Source organism: Tyto alba, unplaced genomic scaffold, assembly GCF_018691265.1.
Source record: "Tyto alba isolate M040663 unplaced genomic scaffold, T.alba_DEE_v4.0 Super-Scaffold_19, whole genome shotgun sequence".
NCBI lineage: Eukaryota > Metazoa > Chordata > Aves > Strigiformes > Tytonidae > Tyto > Tyto alba.
Window position 1 is genome coordinate 11,810,794 of NW_024881281.1, and position 20,676 is coordinate 11,831,469.

Genomic DNA, 20,676 nt, shown 5'->3' on the forward strand with positions numbered 1-20,676 from the left:
CCCTTGCTGATCACACCGGTCTTCCTTGAAATGAAAGAGCTATTTCTAGCAGTTCTTTACCCAGTTCCTCATGCCTTCCTCCAGCGCTGAACTCTGCAGACAGCTCCCTGAATGTGACACAGATTCGGCGATGCTCTATATGCTTGCGGTAAATCGCGTGTTTCCACTTGTACCGTGCGTCACCGTACAGCACCACCAGAGACCTTCGGGGTAAGTGAATGGCAATAGTCACCTCTTTACTTGGCACAAGCCTTGGGGATAAAATGCAGTTGATTCCCCCTTTGTCTGAATTTTTGCATGCTGACGTCTGTGTAAGAGATCCAGGGGGACTCAATTCCCCATTTTCTTTACTGTAAGTGGGAAATAATTGGATACTGTCCTCTGAATCACAAGACATGGATAGCACGGTTTTTGAGAGCAAGTTTAGGCTAACCAGACGCTCTCCCCAAAGCCACCAGTCATCAAAATGTGGGTCGATGGCAGAACCTCTCTCTGGCATGTAGTCCAGATTACATTGTTCAACAGGTAAGAAACTGCCAAGTACAGAGCAGGCTTTCATTTGTGCCACAATCTTTTTACTAAAACTTGGCAAACCGGTAAAGCTGCCAGCTTTCAGCCTTTGTTTCTTGAAGTTCACTTTGGGTCCATAGTCCTGTTGGAAAAGAAGAGGGGGCGGGGGGAAGAGCTGGTGTTAATCAGAAATCTAGGACGAGTCTTTTTGGAGAGGCTGTGATCCCTACAGGTCTCATGGTCAAGACTTTTGAGTTCTCATCTCTTCCAGTGGCCTGGTCACCAGGTTACAAAAGGACTAAGTGAAGCTACGTTAATTTGTCTGGAATTAGATTTATCACCTGTAAAGTAAAAACAAAACACCCACTTCTTTCACCTGGAGATTGCGTGAACTTTAATGCCTGAACACGCACCATCAAGTATGATTTGTTACAACTACCATATATTTTTGTAAGAAGTTGACTTTAATTACAAGTAATTATTGCAGTTGATTCCAGGAAAAGCTTCCAGTGGAAAATATTAAATGAAACTTGCAAATATTCTGTGTTTTAACTAAAACCAGCTTTCCTTTTCCAGAGAGATCTAAGAACAAATGTGCTCCTAGTGTCAAACCTGTTTCTTTCGGCCAGACTGTGATGGTTTCCAGTCATCTCGATCCATCAGTTCAACTATCTCAGATTCTTCATCTTTGCTAACGAACTCCTCCATCAGAAACACCCCTGGAAATGGAAATGCCCAGCCAGCAAATTCCGAGTGCTCATTTCCTTTAGCTAGGCCTGTTGCTGGACAGTAAGTGAAATTATCTTCTCCCTGTGGAATTAACGTTGGAGAAGAAAAAAAGCAATGGGGAGAAACTTGTCACAGTAAGGCATTTCCATGATTTACCCTTGCAACCTTGATGTTGCAGCATGATTCTTGTAGACATGAGAAAGTCTACAGCTGAGCTGCTTCTGAGGAACAACTCTTCCCTGATTTTATTTTTTAACAGCTGCAGGAGCGTGCTGCTTGCTCGAAGCCTCTTTTCTTTCCTAGTAATGTCTTTATCCTGCAAAGACAGGGAAGAACAGATGCTTCTCGGTGCCAAATGTACAAAGAGATTAATGGTCAGTATTCTGGCGGTAGAGATACGTTTTGTTATATCAATAAATATTGAATGAGGAAAGTTGATAAAAATCGTCCAGGCCAAAAGGCCAAGCTGCAGCGCACCCGCCTTTTCTTAGCGTGTGGCGCCCAGGTGAGGTCCGTCTTGGCTTTTGGGGTGGCCGCGGGCACCTGGGCCGTTCCTGAGGCTCTTTTCACGAACCCCACGGAGGAAGGGGGGTGAGCAGCCCTGCTTTGTCCCCCGGGGGAGCCGTGGCGGGGTCCCCGCCTTCCCCCCCACAGCCCGGGCCCGCCCTGAGGGGAACATGGCAGCCGCCCCCCCCCCCCCCTTCCCAACTCCCCCCGCCGGCCCCGCCCCGCCGGCCCCGCCCCGCCGCCCCCTCCCCGGTACCTGCGGGGGCGGAGCGGCCTGCGCGGGCCCCTCGCAGAGCAGGCAGGAGCGGATCCCCTTGCAGCCGCAGCCCGGCCCGTCACCGCCGCGCCTCTCTTCCATCCCCGCCGGCTTTGCTGAGGATACGGGCCGCCCTCGCCGCCCCCTCCCCTCCTCTCTCCCCCTCCTCTTCCTCCTCCTCCCCTCCCGCCGCCGCCGCTCCCAGGTGAGGGGAGCGGAGTGGGGGCCGAGGCGGCGACGGGGCAGGCGGGCTGCGCGGCCGGGTGAATGGGGGCGTGGGGGTTGGTGTGTGTGTGTGTGGGGGGTGTAGGACTCGCTTTCCCAGCAGTCCGCGCGGCGCCGAGCAGCGGAGCCGGGTCCGGCCGCGCCGCGGGGGCCGCTGGGAGTTGTAGTCCCGCTCCCCAGCGCGCACACACCCGCGGGGGGCGCCCAGGCCTGGCGCCGGCCTGCGCCGCCTCCGGGCTGGGGGCAGCGTGAGGCGGGCGGTCGCGGCCCGGAGCCGCATCCGGGGCCGCTGGCCCTGCCCGGGGCGGTGCCGCGGCCTGCAGCCCGGCAGCCGGTCCCCCGCGGTCTGAGGGGCCGCCGGGGCCTCCTCGCCGCCCGGGCGGGCTGACAGGCCGGCGGCAGGCAGCCGGCTTCGCCTCGGTTTAGCCGAAGCAGCGGTCCGGGCGGCGCGGGGTGGTTAAAACTAAACTAATTTTCCTCCCCGCTGCGTTAGTCTGGCCTGAACCGACACCCTGCCGAGCCCGGGAGATGATGCTGTAGGGCGGGAGGAGGGTCGGTGGCTGCTTCTGGCCGAGGTCCCTCGTTTGGGTGGGTTTTGGGGTTCGTCGGGGTGACGGAAGGCGCCTTCTGCAGCATCACCCGTGGCGTTGGGGTGATGGGGCCGTGTTCTGTGGTGGGCTCCCCTGGGGTCACAGCTGTGGCTGAGGTGTTGGCGTGCTCAAAAAGAGGGTGATGGGAACATCCGCAGTCGTCGGTGTCAAATTTTTGTTACAGATACTGGAGCTTAGGGAGGTTCGTTAGGCCCGATCCTATGGTTTGGCTTTCAGTCATAGCTCTGTTGCTTGAAGGATCAAATCCTCAACAGCTGCTGTTCAAACTGGTTTTCAGGCTCTGTGTTCTTTATGCAGGTACAAACTATTCCATACATGAAGGATTGTCCTTACTTACAGGTGTTAACAAAGCAATGTCCCATTGCTTATCAAACCCGATGGCCCGGGTGCTGTAGGCATGTTATGGTGCTGAAGTCAACCTTGAGGACACCTTAGTGCCTCGTGTATTCCTCACAGCTTACTGGAGTAGGCAGTGGTGAGACTAACACAAAAAGACAATAGTGATCCTGCCCTTGGAGCTCTTTTCTCTTCTATTTCCCACTCTTGGAATCCATGTCAGAAAGAGCGGTAAGCCACAAACCAGTAATTTCATGAAGCTAATTTGCCCCTATCAGTGTTACTATTCTAAATACCAGTGTATCCGTGTGTGCGCGTGTACTGTCCTATCCACAACGATGCTTGAAAACATCTACTAATTATCAATAACATACAGAATGCTGTTGATTTTTTTTTCTCCATGGTGAGAAAATTATGTTATTGATTGGTGGGGATTCACATTTCTGGTAATTAATTCAGTTTTCCAAAGTTTTAGGGAATTTAGAAGTTGTCAGCCAAGAGTCTATCCATCTGGCTAGGCCAGTGAGCGCACTGTGTCTTTTCCTTGGGAGGAAGACATTCACACCAGGTGTATTTATTCTTACTGTTGCTGTTTATTTGAAATCATGTTGCAGTTCTTAGAGCACAGCCCTGATGCTCAGGAGAGGTACAAACAGGTAACAGCGAGTCTGGCCTAGCCCTGAGTGCCATCACCCCGCGGACAGCTTTCATGTACAGCAAGTCTGTCGCTTTAATAGCCAAGGGAGGTATCACTGTTGTTTTGGGGATGGGTTGGGTCAGCGTGTTGGGAGCGTGTGCCCAGCGTAATAACAATCTCTGGTATTTTCATTTCAACCATGTGAGAAAGGTGACTTCACACACAGCAGCAAAATCAGTAGCTAACCTCATAACTTTTTTTTTTTTTTTCCCCCTTTTGGAGTCAATTGAAAGGACTTCCTCTTATTCTGTTTGTTTTACCAGGAAGGTTACAAGAAGAGATTCTACAGCTGACCGATTAGTGATTCCAGCAGAGGGGTGGATACTAAAAATGTCAAAAATCACTACAGAACTCCTTTTGGAAAGAGCAGTCCCAAGATCTACAAGGCTTCGAAAGATTGAGACACTGAAGTAAGTGCAGATGGGCCCGTGGAAAATTCCAGCTGAATTCAGCCTGGGTCATCCTTTTTTTGTCTTTCTTCCTCTAAGCATTTTTACTGAAAAAAGAGAGACAGTTACAAAGCACAGAACGGGAGATGGCATTCTCGATGAGTGATCAGTGAGCACTAGTGGAACTGCATTCATGAGATAGGTTATCAACAATTACCACCTCTTTTCACCATTTATATTACATACATGCTGTCACCTTTCTTCTGTAAAACTGCTTGAGGCTGGATCCCGATTTCCTAACCCCAAGATATCCCTACATAACCCTGCCTAAGATATCCCTACTTCCTGTCCCCAAAACACTTCTGTCTTTGCTAGCAATTGCTTAATGTGAATAAGAGAATCTCTCCTGACCTGGATTTTAGAGTGTTTTTAAAATATTTTTGGCATTATTTCTTCTCCCTTTTCCCCTCCCTCCATCACTTTTCATCTCCCCTGAATCCAGTTATATTAGTACCTCAGACTAGGAGGATACCTCGGAGAAGGAGAATAAACTCTGACACACTTAGAAACCACTAAAACCAGTTTTGTTGCTCAGATCCTTAACAAAGGTCATCAAAAATACATGTCTTTCCAAATATTTAACACAGTGGAATTCTTCTATTCCAAAACTGGTCAATCCAAGTTACTCAGCTAGCCAATATCTGTCTGGCACCTTTGTTGTTTTTGTTGCTGATGTAAGAGTTTTGGGTTTCACATGTACTCTTTAAAGTTATTTCTTTTAGTTTGTCTTGTGCTAAAATAATTTGAAGAGAAACTCAAACATTTATCTGAATAGTATAGGCTGCAGTAATCTCAATAACAAAATGATACTGAGATATTTTGAAGCAGTGAATTTCTAGAGTGTGGCTTTTTCCATGCAGCTTCGTGCCATGATTTTGAAAGGTTGTATTTCAGAAAGTCCATTTGGGGAACACTGTGTTGAGTTTCTCCCCAAAATGACACAGTAGTCACACTCAGCTTTGCAGCCATCTGAATTCTGTTCAACTTTTCTTATATGCTTGGACTGGCTGGTTAGGCTTCTGAGATAACAAGGGAAGGAGAAATTGTCTTGCTTCCTAATTTTATTTACCTCGTTTATTCACACTTCGTTTATATTTAGAAGGCCTTTTTAAATTAATCATTAGAGATGGAGATTCTGTTTCCTAAAGGAATTCAGGCTTGTGTCTTCAAGAGATGTTGGCTGTCAGGACTAGAAAGCTACCTTTGGAGCTCAAGTAAATGATCTAATCAAATCTAAATGACCCTCTTTATAAAACGCAGTTTTCACTTCCTTACAGAGAAGGAATATTCTTTTCCCCTCATAAATATTGTACCACTTCCTCTTTCAGGACAGAATGCTTCTGTTTTGATGGCAGCCTTGGGATTTTGTTAGGTAGATTTCTGTATTTGCCATTGGAAGTTTTTGCAGCAGCATTCACTGTAAAAGAAATGGAAAAATCACTTTTTTGTGAAATTAGTTCTTTGAAAACAACCAAATGATTTTGGGACCTACTCTGCCCTTGGTCTGAACTTAACTTCCAATGCAGAGAAGAAAAGTTTTGAGCCAAATCAGCAAACTGATCCAATTTGCCACGTTGTTGTGTGAGTGCAGGTGTCAGCACAAAGTGAGGGGGAGGACATGGCTAGCCTTTTGGAATCACCATAGTCTTATATTGCTTACAGCAGTTGTGAGATGATGATTTCAAAAAAATGAGTGAAATAATGAATCTAGAGCATTCTGTGGACAGGTTAGACTGATGGTCTAGGGGATAAGTGGCTTGTATTTCCACAGCTTGTTCTGTTGAATTTACATTGCAAAGGAATAAAATACCAAACTTCTTAGAGGTGTGGTATTTTTTTTTCTATGAACAGGAACTTTTCTGGTGATTCACTGCTCACAGCCAGCTCTGTTACCCACAGGAGGTTGATCTGTATTGTATGTTAATTGTACTGCAAATACTTAGGTAGACTTGAGTCTCTGATGGTGTCTCTTAGCTCAGATGCAGCATCTTTTCCATGTATGTGTGCTTGCAGACAAGAGAGCAGGTTTGGTCAGATTTACCCAGTGCATTGTGCTAGACTGAGAGGTGCCACCAGGTGGGACCTTATATCCTGTGAAAGTCAGCACTTGTTTTTCCAGTGAACTGCAGGTAGTTCATGTTCTCTTTTGTTTTCAGCCTGTCCAAGCTGCAGTTGAAGACTGGAGACTTAGACCCGCGTTTGTTTTCCCGTCTGAGGCATCTGCAGAAACTAGATCTCTCTGATAATTTACTGGACAAATTTCCCAGCAGTCTAACCCTGCCTGATCTGCGTGTCCTAAACTGCAACAACAACAAACTGGAAGATGTAACTGCTTTGAAACAGTTCCCTCTGCTCGAGGAGCTGACTTATGAGAACAATGTGTACTTGACAGTGAGTTACCTCCCATCCTTATAGGCGAAGCATTAAATAGAGGGAGAAACAAACAGCAGTTAGGCCCGGTTCTTATATACTGTTCTTAGGCAGCAAGTGTTAGGGCATCTGAGAAAGCAGACAGTCTTTTGTGCCCCTTCACCAGTTTGTGCCACTATTTCCCAATCTGCAGAAGTGGCTTGCCCAAAACCACCCAGATATTAAAATCTGGGTATTTTGAATGTCTGATTCTCCAAGGCAGGGTCCCATCTTAGGCTTGTCAGGCAGTACATCTTATGCTCATGCTTGTGTAAAATACAGTAATGATTCTATAGAAATGTCCTTCTTGTATGTTACTTTTAGTGCCCTATGTACTCTGGAAGAGCAGACTTGGTCTTCTGCTTAAACTCAGTGATTAAGTCTAGTTTAAGTTTTCTGACTTCTCCCAAGAGGCTCTGCTGACTGCACAGTTTAACGTTAAAATTACAAAACTGTAATTTGTGCTTTAAACTGGCATCAGCCACCATCGCTGTCCCCCAGATGCTTATTTGCTGGTGCATGCAGGCAGAAGTATGTGTATGCCTGTTTGGTAAACTGGATTGGGGAGCTGCTCTGGCCTAGAAGGCGCCTGACCCAAAGAAGCCCTGCTTCACATAGGTTTACTGTGGGCAAGGCCGGCCTTCCTCTGTTAGATGCTCTCTTAGTTAAAGGGTGAGAACGGAATGCCCTGCCTTGCACTGGGGCCGGAGCAGATGAGCCCGGTTCCACCGCCACCACCTTGTGTTGGGTGCCAGTACTGCATGAGTGTGGGGCAGGTCTTTTGTCTGCAGTTGAAGATCACAACTCACAGGAGAAAGTTGACTTACAGCTAAAAGGTGATAATCGAGTTGGAAGTGCTGAGAAGATTTTGTGAAGTGGCTTTTCCTGACTAAATACATTCTTCTCATCCTTGGCTGTATTTTAATAAAGGACTAAAGCTAAAGCAAGTACCACTTGTACAGTTTTTGTAACTGTTGTCTTCTCTTTCTAGCTCAATGATGACTATAAAGTAATGTTTCTTTTGCAAAATCTTCGGCTACTCAATGGCAAGGATATAACCAAACTGGCTAATCACGTGAGGCGTGTCAATAGTCGTAAGCTGACCAGCAAGGTAAGACATGTGATATTTTCTTAATCTCTAAATATCTGAGAAATAACTAAATACTGTGCTCAGTTTAATGACAGGGTTGCAAGCAAGGATCAAATTGTTAACAGTAATTCTGGTATGAGCTGAGCACAGCCCACGGTATAGTCCACTGAGTAAATGCCTCACTACTGCTTTCTCTGGTCACTGCTTGCATTTGCTCTACCTGTTCTCTGTAGTCAACTTCTGCCTTCACTTTAAATCACAGGAGCAGGGCCAGCAAGGTCTGTGTCTGGCCCTCTAGTTTTTCAAGTCATTCCAATCATCGTTCAAAAATGGGAGAAGCCTGGTGCTGACGTAACAGCTGCATTTATATATACCTCCCCATCTAATTTACATTACTGTCCCAGCTGCAGGAATGGGGAGCACAGAACCAAGCTCGGGATAATCTTGCTTTTTCCAGCATACACCAGGAACAAGGATTTGTTCTTTCTTCTTCAGCTGTGCATGTTTGGAACTGTATTTTCACTCATTTACGTACACAGTTTCGCTCCTGCCAGATTGTCCTCACAAAGCACGTGATCTTGAGCAAAACTATTGTTCTGTTATGAAAAAGGTGGGTTTTTTTGTGCAGTACTGCTCTTACTATTTGTATTCTAGATAGCTGATCTTGTTAATTCCTTTTGTGTAGCAGTGGTGGAGAGATCAAATACTGAAGACTGGGATGGCCTATTGTGCTAAGTGTTATCTGTGTAATATCTTGTACCTCAAAGGGTCTTGGTGAGGGCTGCTCAGCCTCTTATCCTCCAGGCAACTGGGCATGGTTGGCTGTTTAATAAGACACCAAATACTCCCCCATTCTGTTCATTTTGTGCTGATATCTGTGCCCCACATCCTTTTCCCTGATGGTACCTGGCTGCCCACTTCTTACTGCTGTGTCTGACATCAGATATCTGTTGAGTCCAAATGCTTATACCTGTGTTACTACCCACCAGAAACTCTCAGATGGGAAACTGTGCTGGTAGGTGAGCATCTGCATGATTGTGCCCATAGTGCAAAAGCTTTTTGGAGTCAAGGTATCTATAAATGGGGATGACATTAGATTTATAGATACCAGGCAACAGTCCTGCTCACGCACGCACTTGAACTGCAAGAAAACTCAAACATCCCTGTTATCCCATGCCTGTTATAATAAATCAGTTACCTGTGAGGTTACTCCATGTTAGTAGGGCCCAGTGTAAGACTCCTTAAGACCATTTGTTAGGGATCCAGAGGCATGAAATAAGGCATTGCTTTGGATCCGTGTTGACAGTATCTGCTTAGCCACACTCACTTAAGCTTGGTCCAGAGGAATTGGGTTTCTTGTTAGCTGAAGACATGGTTTGAATGCTGATAAAATAAATGGAAGCAGTGCCATCATGTAGCTAGCAGAGCGTCAGGGTTGGCAACTTCTTAATTGCTTTCACAAGTACTCTTGTGCTTTTCTGCTCTGGTTTTCTGTAGTATTCTGTTGAGTAAACTCAGTCTTTCTGCCTAGGTTACTGCTCACTGGAAAAAATTCTTTCGTGACCAACTTCCTGAGAAATACACAGCTGAACAAGTGAAGGCCATCAAGAAGAAGTTCCTGAAGTCAGTGCAAACCAATGTAGTGTATGGACCCAGCTCACTCAGTGAGTTCACCCGCTGGCGGGTAGGTTACATTTCACTTACCCTGCTGTTCTTCAAGCAGAGATTCTGCAGCCTGATTCTGAATGGATTTGATTAAAATGCTCTGGATTTGTGTTCAGGGTATCAGGGCCCTTGCAGACAGGTGGTATCATTTTTTCTGGTTTTCTTCACTGTTTTGTTAAGCAGTTACGGGAAGCACTAGGGCTACATGTGCACCAAATTGCAGTGACTGCCATTAAACATTGTTTTTTTAATTCACAGCAATAATGATACTTGTCATAATGAACAAGACTACAGTATCCTTAGTACTTAATTATTTGCAAATAACTCTTAATAGCAAACTTTAGTCTTGATGGAAGCTGTATGAAAGAAGAAAAGGTAATGACAGAACTGTAGTTACTTCCAGTGGGGAAAGATACCATTTAGTTTGTAACATGTTTTAATTGTATGTGCATACATACAATTGAGGCTTCCATCTCTCCTTTGTCTTGTTTCATTGCTGTGCTGTCATTTTTGCAAATGTGTACCCTGGGTGCCCATGACGAAGTAAAGTTCTCGGGTCATGTAATATCAGCAGAGGAATTGGCCTGCCAGACTGTTAGCTGAGGGCTCCTCCATGACTTGTGAAATTCACGTAAAATAGTAGGAGCGGATAATAAAAACTCAGCAAAGCAGCTCTTGTCATTATACATCAGAGTTTGTTGCTGTTTTGTTTTTGGTTTTGTTTTGTTTAATTTTTTTTTAACAAATCCACATACTTGCTTCTAAGGTGAAAATGATTGCAGAAGAGTTTCTGGCATATTCACTGGGTCTGGAGTTAAACACAGATCCTGAACCAGAGGAGGCGAGGGATGAGAATGAGGAGGAAAGTACAGAAAGCCCCAGGGAAGCTGCAGAGGTTGTGGATCAGGTAGGTGATTTTTTCCAATTACATTAACAACGTCCTTTTTATTTGTTACGAATTCAGTAGCACTTACCAGTTTACATTTATGACCTTCTGGTAACCATAGGGGCAGTCTCAGGCTCCAGCCTGTATTCAGCAGCTGAGGCTTGTTCTCTATGGCCAGATTGAAGCTTTCCCAGCAATGTGAAGGTTGAGTTGCTCTCCAAGAGGAGAGAGCTTCTGTTCTCATAGGAGACCCAAACGATTTCATGAGTGTAGTCCTACTGACTCCACCTCTCCTTTGAGGAAGGGACATTTTTAATGAGAGAACTGGGCTGATGCATGGCCAGACTGTGATGGTGTTTGCCTTCTTTGAATTGGCTGCGGACTGAACCCCCACGGTCCATGGGCCACATCTGCTTTTCCACATCATATGTAAATTGCAAGTAACTGGGACAAGGGAAGTGAGATGAAAATGAGGTTGGCTGTGTGATTTTCGTTAGCTTCTGCCTCTAGGAACTCTGCAGCTGTGAGCTGTCTGATCCTTGGAACCCAGTCTGTAACTCTGGAAGTGTACTTGCATTTGAATAATTAATCTCTCTGACTTAAAAATCATTTGCACATCTTGGGAAAGCTAGAAATCTTCTGCCGAAACTGACAGTATGCCTTACAGGTCACAGTAGTGCCCAGCAAGAGGAAAAGAAGTAATTCAAAAGCAGGCTCTGGAAACAAGAGAGCCAAGTCCCAGGCAAAGACCAAGGAGGCAGCTGCAGTTAATCCCAGAAAGTCCAGTTGTGTGCAAGATGAGCCAGTTCCTGATAAACCAAGAACATCGGACCAGCCAGCCAAAGAGGCAACCCCTGAGCAGGGAGCTGAAGAGACAGATGGGAATGGAGAGCAGTTTCCCAAGGGGCAAAGCAACAGAAGATCCAGCCAGCTGCCAGGGGAACAGAAAAGCCAGGAGCAGGACAACGGAGTTGTTAGCTTGATCCCAGTGAAGAACTCCAAGGGTAAGGTATGTTCATCAGCCCCCTTGGAACTGGCGTCTGGCCTCTTGGTTTAGTGGGAGGAGCCTCATTCAAATTTCATCAGAGCTCTGCACACCTTGGAGCTCATAATTGGCCAGATATATTGTGAGTTACAGTTTTTATTTTTGTTTTGTTGTTGTTTTAAATCTCTGAGGCGTCAGGGAAGGGCCCCCCCTGGAGAAGTGAATCCCCTGCAGGGGATGGATGGACCAGCACTCTGAGGTGGTGCACTGAAAGTCTGTTCTTAGAAATGGACCTGGCGTGACTTGCTCTCAGGTCAAACTGTTGGCTGCATGGGAAAAGGTGTTTCCCCTTCAGCTCAGACCAGTGGGGATCTAAAGGGTTTTTCACATTTCTCTGCAGCTGGAAGTGGGGTTCACTGCTGGGCCTGCTGGTTTAGGAATCTTGAGCATTGGTGGTGACACCTCAGTCTCTCCTGTTCTCTGTAGCACAGAAGGGCTGAAAAATATTTCAGTTTAATTCAGATTGCTGTGTTCAGTAGAGGGTTCTGTCAAGGCAATCACAGACAAAACACTGTCAGGGGAATGAATTTTCTAAATGTGGATGGTTTATTGTAGGAGGATGTCAGTGCAGAGCCATTGCATTTTCTTCAGTGTCACAGTAAAGGCAACAGCCGCGAGGATTTTAAAACGCAGCTCTGGTCCTGTGTCTTCGAGCCATTGCTAGACTGTGGAGCCAGGAAAGGTGAGCCCTTAAAGAGGTTTGCAGGATTCCTAGAACCACCCGGCTCTGGAATCCCAGCGGACTCCATGCGTTAGACCCTGCTTCTTCAAGCTGTAGTCTCCGTTGTCAGGAAGAGACTTGCTTACGTACTTCTTCTTTGACTTTGAAAACAGGAGACTGGGAGAGCACGAGGCAGTGATAAGCTGCAGTCTTCACATGTTATCGGTGAACCTGGGAACGTCTCACCTGTTCTTTTCATCTTTTAGATCCCATTGTGAGCTCCTCCAGAACTGTGGCAACGTGTGGAGGGGAATCTGTCTGTCTGATTGATTGTGAGACGGGGACGGTGCTGAAAAAGTATAAGGTGACTACAGAGGTAGGTTGCAACTGGGAGAGTAAGCATTGAGTGGGAATACCATAATCCATTATAATTACATACAGGTATACCTAATGTATATTACAGAGAGGCCTGAAAGGGTTTCAAGCATTACCATGGACAGGCCCTAAAAGGATGAAGATAGGTAGTAAACATATCTTGCTTACCCTTTTAGCCTGGTTTGGTTTTATTTTTTTATTAGTTTATAAGATTAGTTTGCCTCTTCTCCTCACACAGGCATATGGATGTGTATCCAGGCTGCTAAGCCTGCTTGACAGCACAGAGGAGTAAATGTCCTGTTTTGATAGTTTGTGTTCTTCTCAGGGTTGTTTTGAGATGTGATGCTCCAGCTCAAATAGTCATGTCATTTTACCTGGATAGCTCTTGTGATAGTTGTCTTATCTCTGAGCAAACGGCCGTCCTGCTGACTGTTCTCTTTCACGCTATATTTTTGGTTTCTTTCTAACCTAGGAGTTTTTCAGTGTTGCATGGACAACCCTCACAATGGTAATCAGCGACAGTCGGAAAAAATCTCATAATATCTTGGCAGCTGCTGGGAGGAGAGGGATCGTCAAACTGATTCATGTGGCAGCTGACTTCTGCTATGGAGAGATAAAGGCTCATAAAAAGCCCATTGCTACTGTCTGCTTCAGCCCAACTCGAGAAACTCACCTCTTCAGTAAGTCTCTGGTTCAGAATCATTGTAACTTTAGTACCTAATGTAGAAAAGGCTGGGCTTCCTTAAAAAGGGGAACTGTCACCAGTGCAAGCAGGTGCAGGTAGGGACTGCACAGACATACGGAAAGCATGGGCAGACAGACACTGGGGTGGGAATATTATTAGTGTCATAGGGCAGCAATCTGCAGAAGGTACAGACTGTTTCAGCTAGAACCTGACCCTTTAGCTGGGTGCAGCAGCTCCTGTTTCGATAGCTCTCGGGGTGGCTGTCACACACACAGGAGCCACAAAGGAGCCCGGTAGTGGATCCGTTCCGCAGGGATGAGTGAGAAGAATGGTTGGTAGCCAGAGCAGCCTGCTGGGGGCCGGGCAGCGAGCGGTCAGCTGGCAGGGCTCTCATCGAGCATGGCAACAGGGGCAAGGCAGCGTATAATGGGCTGCTGGATTTCATTTTTTTCCAACGAGCAAAACTATGTGCTTAATTGCTTTTGAATAAATGAAGATCTTTTGGGGGTTCTGTGCCTCGTCAGAAATTTTTATTCAGGTCCTGCTGCAGAAGAGCTGTGCCACAGAAGGGCCCACAGAGGCTGAGGGACAGAAAATGAGCCATCATATTACAAATTGCAGCTGCATTGTCAGGCCTGAACAGTAAGCTGTTACAGAGCCATTCAGACCACACCTGCACCCCACAGCACATTGTTTCTCTTGCCTACAATTATCCACATCCTGGAGTGGTTAGACTGCTACATGAACCATTAAAAGTTGTTTTTTGTTTTGTTTTTTTTTTTTTTAAACATGGGTGGCTGTAGTGGGTACTTTTCAAGCAGAAGCTCAAGAGTGCAAAAGGTAGAAGCCCTGAGGGATAAGGAGGTTGGTAGCACCTCCATATAATAGCATGGACAGCAAGGCTAGTTACATAGCATAGAAGAATTTATAGTAATAAAGTGAGAGTCTTTGCATACCTGTTTGGAGACTGGACTCAAACCCGTTTACTCCCAGTTTGAGGGATGCCATCTGATTAGGATCATTTCTGCTGTCAGTATATCAGCTTGGTGACAAAGACATTAAGACACTTTATGCCAGTGACCAACTTTCCCAGTGGGAGCTGCTGTGGATGTGAACGCAGTAAGCTGTGGATATGTGGAATAAAATGACATCTGCCTGAGAGTAGAGGTTGGAGCTCATAGTTTAGATCCCAGTAGAACCCATAACCAGAAACAGGAGTTCAAAGGGGCCCTAATTAATGACCTTGTGAAGCCACAACTCAGTAGTGAACAACAGGAACCAAACTTTCTTTTATCTGCTCCTCTTGGAGCATGGGATAAGAATGCAAATTACTGCATGTTTGACAATGTCTGTGAAGTGGTGTTGAGCCAGGAGCCTCCGTGACTGCTGCTGTGCTTTAATGAGCTCTCTGCTGCCACAGGCTCAGAGCGTTACAGCCTGTGACACAGGTAGAATTGCCAGCTAGCACGAGAAGAGCCAGATGAGCAGCGGTGTCACTACCTGCTTCTCTTCTCTGTCCCATAGCTGCATCCTATGACAAGCGAATTGCACTCTGGGATATTGGGATTCCAGACTGTGACTACAATTTCAAAGCAAGGTAAAGATTCAAATACCAGATGTGGCCAGTCCAGGAGCCTATAACTATCGTGTCACAGCAACACTTAACTGCTTGTTCTGTTTTTCTTCTTTTAGCCAGCTGCTGGTGCTGGAAGCGCTCTCTATTCCCTTACGGATTGCCCTGGTCCCCACCTGCCCAGATCAGTACCTGCTCGCTGGCTGTGAAGGCGGCTGCTTTGCGTGGAATATAAAACTGGATAAGGAACAAAAAAGCAGGCAAGAACCAAAAGCTGGGCACATGCATTTGTTTTCTATAACAAGAAGAGGTAGTCCTAGCAAAGGCTTTATTGCCAACCGAGGAGGTCTGAGCAAGAAAAGCAGCATGTCCTACCAAACTTAAAACATAGTCCCCCTCCCGTAGCAGCAAGAAAAAATTTGAGAGTAGTGCCAAAGGAGTGATCAAAGCTAGCAGCCCTGAGCTTGTATTGATGCTCCACTCTACAAGCACTGCAGGCTGCTTTGAAGCTGACGTGTGTAATACAATACCCTAAAACTTAAGGGCGTATCATCTTGAAATAGTGTAATGGAGTATAAATTCTTGGATCGAGTTTGAGTTTCACAGAAAGGCCTACCCTGCTTCTAGTACGTGAGGTTACCCGGGAAACTGGCACGCTATGGGAGCACAGAAAAAAATTAGAAGAAAGAAGCAAGTGAAGTCATGCCCTGCTGACATATACTAATCCTACTGGATATCCTACTTATCCTACCAGGGTGCTGCTACAAAAACAGATGAAGTAAAACAGCAGTCACTTAAACAAATGGGCTTCTGCCGTATTAATAAGCTCAGGTGGCCGAAAGCCTAAGTTCCAGTGGGAATTCACCCAAGTTTGGCAAGAGATGCCCTAACACATGCATTTCCTTCTGAGTTCTGTACCCGCCTGCCCTTCCACTGCTGCCTGTTCAGGACTTGACTCATTTTACCCTTCCCCTTCCTCTAGGCCTTTTGAAGTCCTATTCCAGTTTCCTGATGAAGATGGAGGCATGTCAACATCTCACAGAGTTGATGGTGTGGCTTTTCTGAATGATGATATTGTTGGTGAGTATAAGCACAATAGCTCAATCCAGGAAAACAGCATGTGGCAGCCTGAAGCCAGCACAATGAGCAGAGGGACTGAATAGGGTGCGACTCCCTCTTTAGATTTTTTTGGGGGCTAAACAGAATGGAGTGGTCTCCCAGAGTCATTATCTTTCCCTAAACTGTGGGCAAACCCATGTCTGAGCAGGGCTGGAATTTGAGTGTACCCATCAAGAGCACACCTGGCTGAGCGGTGCTGAAGGGCGAGGGAGGAGAGTTTCTGTCTGCTCACAGGCTGGTGAAAGTAGAACTTTTTTGCAGGGGGATTGGGGATTCCCACAGGTGGGAGAGTGCTTAAAGCATGGGCTGGGTTGTTCTGAATAGCTTATGCTTGTTCTGCAGTTCAGGAACATACACAAGGGACTGAAAATCCCTCTGCAGCTTCCAGTTATCCTGAAATACAGTAAAGGAGACAGAGAGTTGCTGCTGGTATCAGGTCCCACATCTTAAAAGCCACCTGAGTGGACCACCTGCACCAGTGGCCAGGCACTTGTCAGCAACTAACAGCCTCTCCCATCTTTCTTCCCCAGTTTCCAAGAGCTCCAAGCTGGGCTGCATATACTTATGGAGCTGGAGTCGGTCTTTTGACACAAAGGGGAAGGGATGCCAGCGAACGGTCGCCGCGTTTATTTTAGCTGAGCTGGAGTGGTCCACGACAGACCTGTCCTACTTGACGCTCAGCACCTGCCCAGGTAGGCAGCACCAGGGCCTGCAGCAGACACGGCTGCACGGGGCGAGATTTACTGTGAACAGTTGTGGGTGCCTCCCCTCCCACCCCTCGGGGGAGCCTGGATTTCAGTCCCCTTCAGAGAACACATGTCTGGCCTCCCCCTCTGCAAGCAGCAGTCCAGCACCAGCTGTATGTAAATAATTACAGCTATACTGTCTCCCATACAATGAGGGAACAGCTCAGGCTTACAGTTACGTTGACTTGTACAGGTCTTCAAAGCACACAGAGCTGGTGGCTTGGCCCTGCAGCTTTTCTGGAACCCTTTTAATGCTCAGTGCACCTGAAGCAAGGAGCAGGAATTCCACACAGGTGGCAGCTGGTTTTAAGACTGACGGGAAATGAACCTGATGTGTCTGCCACTTCCCAAATCCAAAAAGTCAGAAGAAATACCAAAACATTTATCACTAGCTTTTCTGTACCAGAATGAGACAGCTGATTTATCTTTAAATAAATTTACTTTTTTCAGAGCAAGGTAGATGAATATATTTGTGCTGGAAAGGGAATTTTGCTGAAATATGATGTCCTCCCCTGGGATCCTGCAGCATTGTCTTGAGCTCTGGTCTAGAGAGGAAGAGACTCAGATCCACACTTTTTTGTTTTCCACCTCCTTTTGCTCTTACAGCAAAAGACTATGTGTTCTGTGGCGATGAGAAGGGAAGCGTGTGGATGTACAACCTCTCCAAATACATCACAGCATGGAGCTCTGCAAAGGGAAAACGCTCAGACAAGAGGATCCCTCCCTCACAGGTGGGTCTGTCTCCTTCACCCTCTGGGGTGGAGATGGGCCGCCCTCCTGCCCCGGTGCAAGCTGTCCCGAGGCTCCTGCACAGATTTACACCAGAACATGCCTTGTGTTTTCTACACCTAACACTCCCAGGCAGTTAAAAGCAATCCTCTCGCCAGAGCATGACCAAGGCTCACACAAACACAACTCTGACAGGAATTAGGAGCTGTAAAGCAAGTCTGTTTGCTCCTGCATTCTGCAGCCTGGCAGAACTGCACGCAGGAAAGGGCTCACTGCCCCCCTTTTCCTGCTGCGTATTTCTCTGGCCTCTGGAGCCCGTCCTCTTTTGGGCAATTGCTGTTCCCTTGCATGATGAAGGCACACACACTCAAAGGCTCTCACTCCAGAGTGTGTTCTTGAGCTATCATTGTATGTAGGTATGACGTGATCCAGTGCCCCCTAAACTTTTTAAAAGCATATTGCCCAAGTCAGCAGTCAGCCCCAGCTGCCTTCACACCTTCCTTTCTGATCACGTCCCCCTGTGTTGAACCCTGCTCCTTTGGGAGGGGGGCCACAGAGCTGCACCAGCTCCCTCGGAGAGCAGGACAGTTCTGTTCAGCTTCCCCAGGTTGGTAGGGAAGTGGATTCCACAGAAATCCAGTCATCAAACCAGGCCTTGCAGTAATTAATAACCTTCCACTTTCAGAGACAATACCACCCTTCCTTTCCTACCCAAACTCTGTTTCCTCCTAGATTCTCCAGTGGCCAGAGCTTCGCACCAACAGTGAGCAGCTGACTGAAGTCCTAATAAACAATGTGGTGTCAGACCCTACTTTTACTTACCTTGTTGTTCTAACTAGTGTGAACATAACAGCAATTTGGAAGAAGTCATAGTCCCTCATAACAGATTTTCATTCCCGTGCTTTGAGATAGTGCAGTATTAGTGACCATTACCCATGTAATCATGAAGTTTTCTAGATCAGCTATTACATGCAAGAAAAAAAAAAAAAAAAGGAAAAGGTAAGAGTTTGTAAAACTCATCAAGTCAGTGTAAACATCCGGTTTCTTTTACTGTAAGTTTCCACAATTTGTGCATTTGTTTTAAAGAAATGACACTTAATAAAACAAAATACCAGCTCAGTTGGCAGTGCCTAGACTTTTTTTAAAAGGAGAAGCAGAGAGTTCATCTACTGCTATGACACAGCAGCTTCTCATTCTGGAATCACACCCACAATAAACTTGCCAGCAGCCCAGTACAAATATTTGCCTTAAGGCGCCAGTTAGAAGAGCAGAGATCACTTTAATGACTTATCCACCAAATCAAGACATTTACCCTCTTGGCAAAGTGCCTGTCTAGTATTAAAAAAAAAAAAACAAACCACCTCAACATATCACTGCTGCTTTCAGAAATGACACAAACAGAAGTGGGACAAGGGGGAAAATATTTGCCATGACGGGGGGTTTAAATAAAACATCCAACTAACAGATCCATCATTATATCATTCTGCCTCAGAAGTACAGTCCACTTGATTTTACTCCACTCCTTCTTGTTTATCTTTAATAGCAACCTGCAAAACACAAACAAAAACACATACACTAAGACAAGAACTGTTACTGAGCTGGAGGAGGATAGTTTAAACATTCGTAACAATCTGCTGCGAAACACAAGAACCACCACAATCAGTGGAAATCTCCACCATCCAGAAGAATAATACTTAAAACATATTTACAAAATTGCCATGCTGTTATGTTTCACCAGCACATCAGCGAACATTACACAGACAGTAATGTTCATGGTCCCCCTGGTTTTGTCTAAATAACCTTTAGGACAGATTAAGTCTCAAAAATCGGGGGCTAAATAAATACACAGTTGAGCAGAAGCAATGAGAAGTGGCCAGAAATACTGTCCGCATTTTGGCAGAAGTATTAAAAAAAAAAAAAAAAAAAACAGAATAACGTAAAGCAGCTCTAAGATGCACTACCCCTCTCTTTGTTTCACTTTGAGCTGCAAGAAGCTCAAATACTTGAAAGAAAAAAAGAAACGAACTTACCCTGAACCTCTCCTCGAGGAGGGAGAGCTCACTGATCAGATCCGTGATGGCGTTGGTGAAAGCTTCCTGAGGGCTGTAATCGGGGGTGGTTTGGACGCGGATGATAATTTTGTGTTCCAGCGGGTGTGGGACCTTGTACCCTGCAAATAACACCTGGGGGTCCTTCAGTAACTGCCTGGAACGGAAAAGCGGCCGTGAACAACCCCGCAGAACAAACACAAATGCTTCTGAATTAAAAAAAAAAAAACATTAAAAAGTCGTGTTCAACGCGCTTTCAAACAGGGCACCCTCGGTGTGTCTGGGGAGGCGATGCCCTCTCCCTCCTAACGGCAGGCTTGCTTCGCCCGGACCTGACATCTACCACAACACGACAGAATGTTTATGAGGGGGGAGAAAAAATTAAAAAAAAAAAAAGCCCCAACCTCTTCCCTCGCCCCAAATTTCCCCACCCCCCCCGCCTTCTCAGCTCACGACTTGATGATGTTCCCCAGCGTGTGGTCCTCCTTGTTGATGGTGAAGAGGCAGGCGTTGGGCACCTTCGTGTCCTTGTTGATGGCCACCCTGCGCGGACACAGGCAGGCGGTTACCGCCGCCCCCGGGCCCCCCCTGCCCCCCAAAAGCCGCCCCCCCCCCCCCCCCCCCACTCACTTCTTTTCGCCCTCGAAGAGGAGGAACGACTCGAAGGCCGGAGGCGCGTTCATCCCGCTGCTCGCGCCGCCGCCGCGTCACTTCCGCCCGCTCCCGGCGGCCACAGCGCCCCCAGGCGGGCGGGAGGGCTCGGCGCAGGCGCCCCGTCACGTCCCGCCCCCCCCCATGACGTCACCGTCGGTGACCATAGGAAGTGGTGATGTCAGCGGTGATGCCACGAGGAGCAGCACCAGCGGTGGTGGCCCCCACCCCCATCCGCGCCACCCGCAGGGCCACCACTGATGTCACCAGTGCCACCGTCAGCAGTGATGTCACCAGCGCCACCAGCAGCAGTGATGCCACCAGCAGCAGCAGTGATGACACCAGTGCCACCGTCAGCAGTGATGTCACCAGTGCCACCAGCAGCAGTGATGTCACCAGCGCCACCAGCAGCAGCAGTGATGTCACCAGTGCCACCAGCAGCAGCAGTGATGACACCAGTGCCACCGTCAGCAGTGATGTCACCAGCGCCACCAGCAGCAGCAGTGATGTCACCAGTGCCACCAGCAGCAGCAGTGATGACACCAGTGCCACCGTCAGCAGTGATGTCACCAGTGCCACCAGCAGCAGCAGTGATGTCACCAGTGCCACCATCGGTGGGTTCAGCGGCAAAACCATCGGTGGTCCCGCCCTCAGCGCCCCTACTGGCACCGGCG

The 20,676-nt window shown here is 47.1% G+C and overlaps 3 protein-coding genes across 7 annotated transcripts; 1 reads left to right on the top strand and 2 right to left on the bottom strand.

Moving 5' to 3' along the window:
• Positions 1-10: 10 nt before the first annotated feature.
• ALKBH4 (alkB homolog 4, lysine demethylase) lies at positions 11-2,207 on the bottom strand. Its single transcript, XM_042791381.1, has 3 exons — positions 2,003-2,207; positions 1,123-1,320; positions 11-652 (listed from the first exon to the last, which is right to left on the bottom strand). Exons 1-3 carry the CDS (start codon positions 2,102-2,104, stop codon positions 11-13), a joined length of 942 nt encoding a protein of 313 aa, XP_042647315.1. The 5' UTR covers positions 2,105-2,207.
• LRWD1 (leucine rich repeats and WD repeat domain containing 1) lies at positions 2,125-18,422 on the top strand. 4 transcript variants are annotated; one of them, XM_042791377.1, is made up of 17 exons: positions 2,125-2,207; positions 4,135-4,281; positions 6,477-6,711; positions 7,721-7,840; positions 8,277-8,429; positions 9,351-9,503; positions 10,251-10,391; positions 11,038-11,379; positions 11,971-12,097; positions 12,343-12,452; positions 12,924-13,131; positions 14,661-14,733; positions 14,829-14,969; positions 15,692-15,789; positions 16,359-16,520; positions 17,181-17,305; positions 18,036-18,422. In XM_042791377.1, the coding sequence occupies exons 2-17, from the start codon at positions 4,202-4,204 to the stop codon at positions 18,174-18,176; spliced, it is 2,409 nt and encodes an 802-aa protein (XP_042647311.1). In that variant the 5' UTR covers positions 2,125-2,207; positions 4,135-4,201; the 3' UTR covers positions 18,177-18,422. The 4 variants fall into 4 exon arrangements, with proteins under 4 accessions (XP_042647311.1, XP_042647312.1, XP_042647310.1 ...); XM_042791378.1 differs by lacking the exon at positions 2,125-2,207 and adding an exon at positions 2,232-2,265; XM_042791376.1 differs by lacking the exon at positions 2,125-2,207 and adding an exon at positions 3,205-3,405.
• A 140-nt stretch (positions 18,423-18,562) lies between these two features.
• Positions 18,563-20,116, bottom strand: LOC122153333 (DNA-directed RNA polymerase II subunit RPB11-a). 2 transcript variants are annotated; one of them, XM_042791382.1, is made up of 4 exons: positions 19,982-20,116; positions 19,805-19,894; positions 19,334-19,508; positions 18,563-18,850 (listed from the first exon to the last, which is right to left on the bottom strand). In XM_042791382.1, exons 1-4 carry the CDS (start codon positions 20,032-20,034, stop codon positions 18,815-18,817), a joined length of 354 nt encoding a protein of 117 aa, XP_042647316.1. In that variant the 5' UTR covers positions 20,035-20,116; the 3' UTR covers positions 18,563-18,814. The 2 variants fall into 2 exon arrangements, with proteins under 2 accessions (XP_042647316.1, XP_042647317.1); XM_042791383.1 differs by lacking the exon at positions 19,805-19,894 and having other exon boundaries at positions 19,982-20,087.
• Positions 20,117-20,676: the final 560 nt, after the last annotated feature.

Bases quoted from the DNA above. Each gene is read 5' to 3' on its own strand.
- ALKBH4 (XM_042791381.1), bottom strand. From the start codon at position 2,104: ATGGAAGAGAGGCGCGGCGGTGACGGGCCGGGCTGCGGCTGCAAGGGG. The intron at 1,321-2,002 runs GTACCGGGGAGG...TTAATTCCACAG, and splicing joins AGGCCGCTCCGCCCCCGCAG to GGAGAAGATAATTTCACTTA. The intron at 653-1,122 runs GTTTGACACTAG...CTTTTCCAACAG, and splicing joins AGTCTGGCCGAAAGAAACAG to GACTATGGACCCAAAGTGAA.
- LRWD1 (XM_042791377.1), top strand. From the start codon at position 4,202: ATGTCAAAAATCACTACAGAACTCCTTTTGGAAAGAGCAGTCCCAAGA. The intron at 6,712-7,720 runs GTGAGTTACCTC...TTCTCTTTCTAG, and splicing joins AGAACAATGTGTACTTGACA to CTCAATGATGACTATAAAGT. The intron at 14,734-14,828 runs GTAAAGATTCAA...TTCTTCTTTTAG, and splicing joins GACTACAATTTCAAAGCAAG to CCAGCTGCTGGTGCTGGAAG.
- LOC122153333 (XM_042791382.1), bottom strand. From the start codon at position 20,034: ATGAACGCGCCTCCGGCCTTCGAGTCGTTCCTCCTCTTCGAGGGCGAA. The intron at 19,895-19,981 runs GTGAGTGGGGGG...GTGTCCGCGCAG, and splicing joins CTCTTCGAGGGCGAAAAGAA to GGTGGCCATCAACAAGGACA. The intron at 19,509-19,804 runs GTGAGCTGAGAA...TTTCCGTTCCAG, and splicing joins CTGGGGAACATCATCAAGTC to GCAGTTACTGAAGGACCCCC.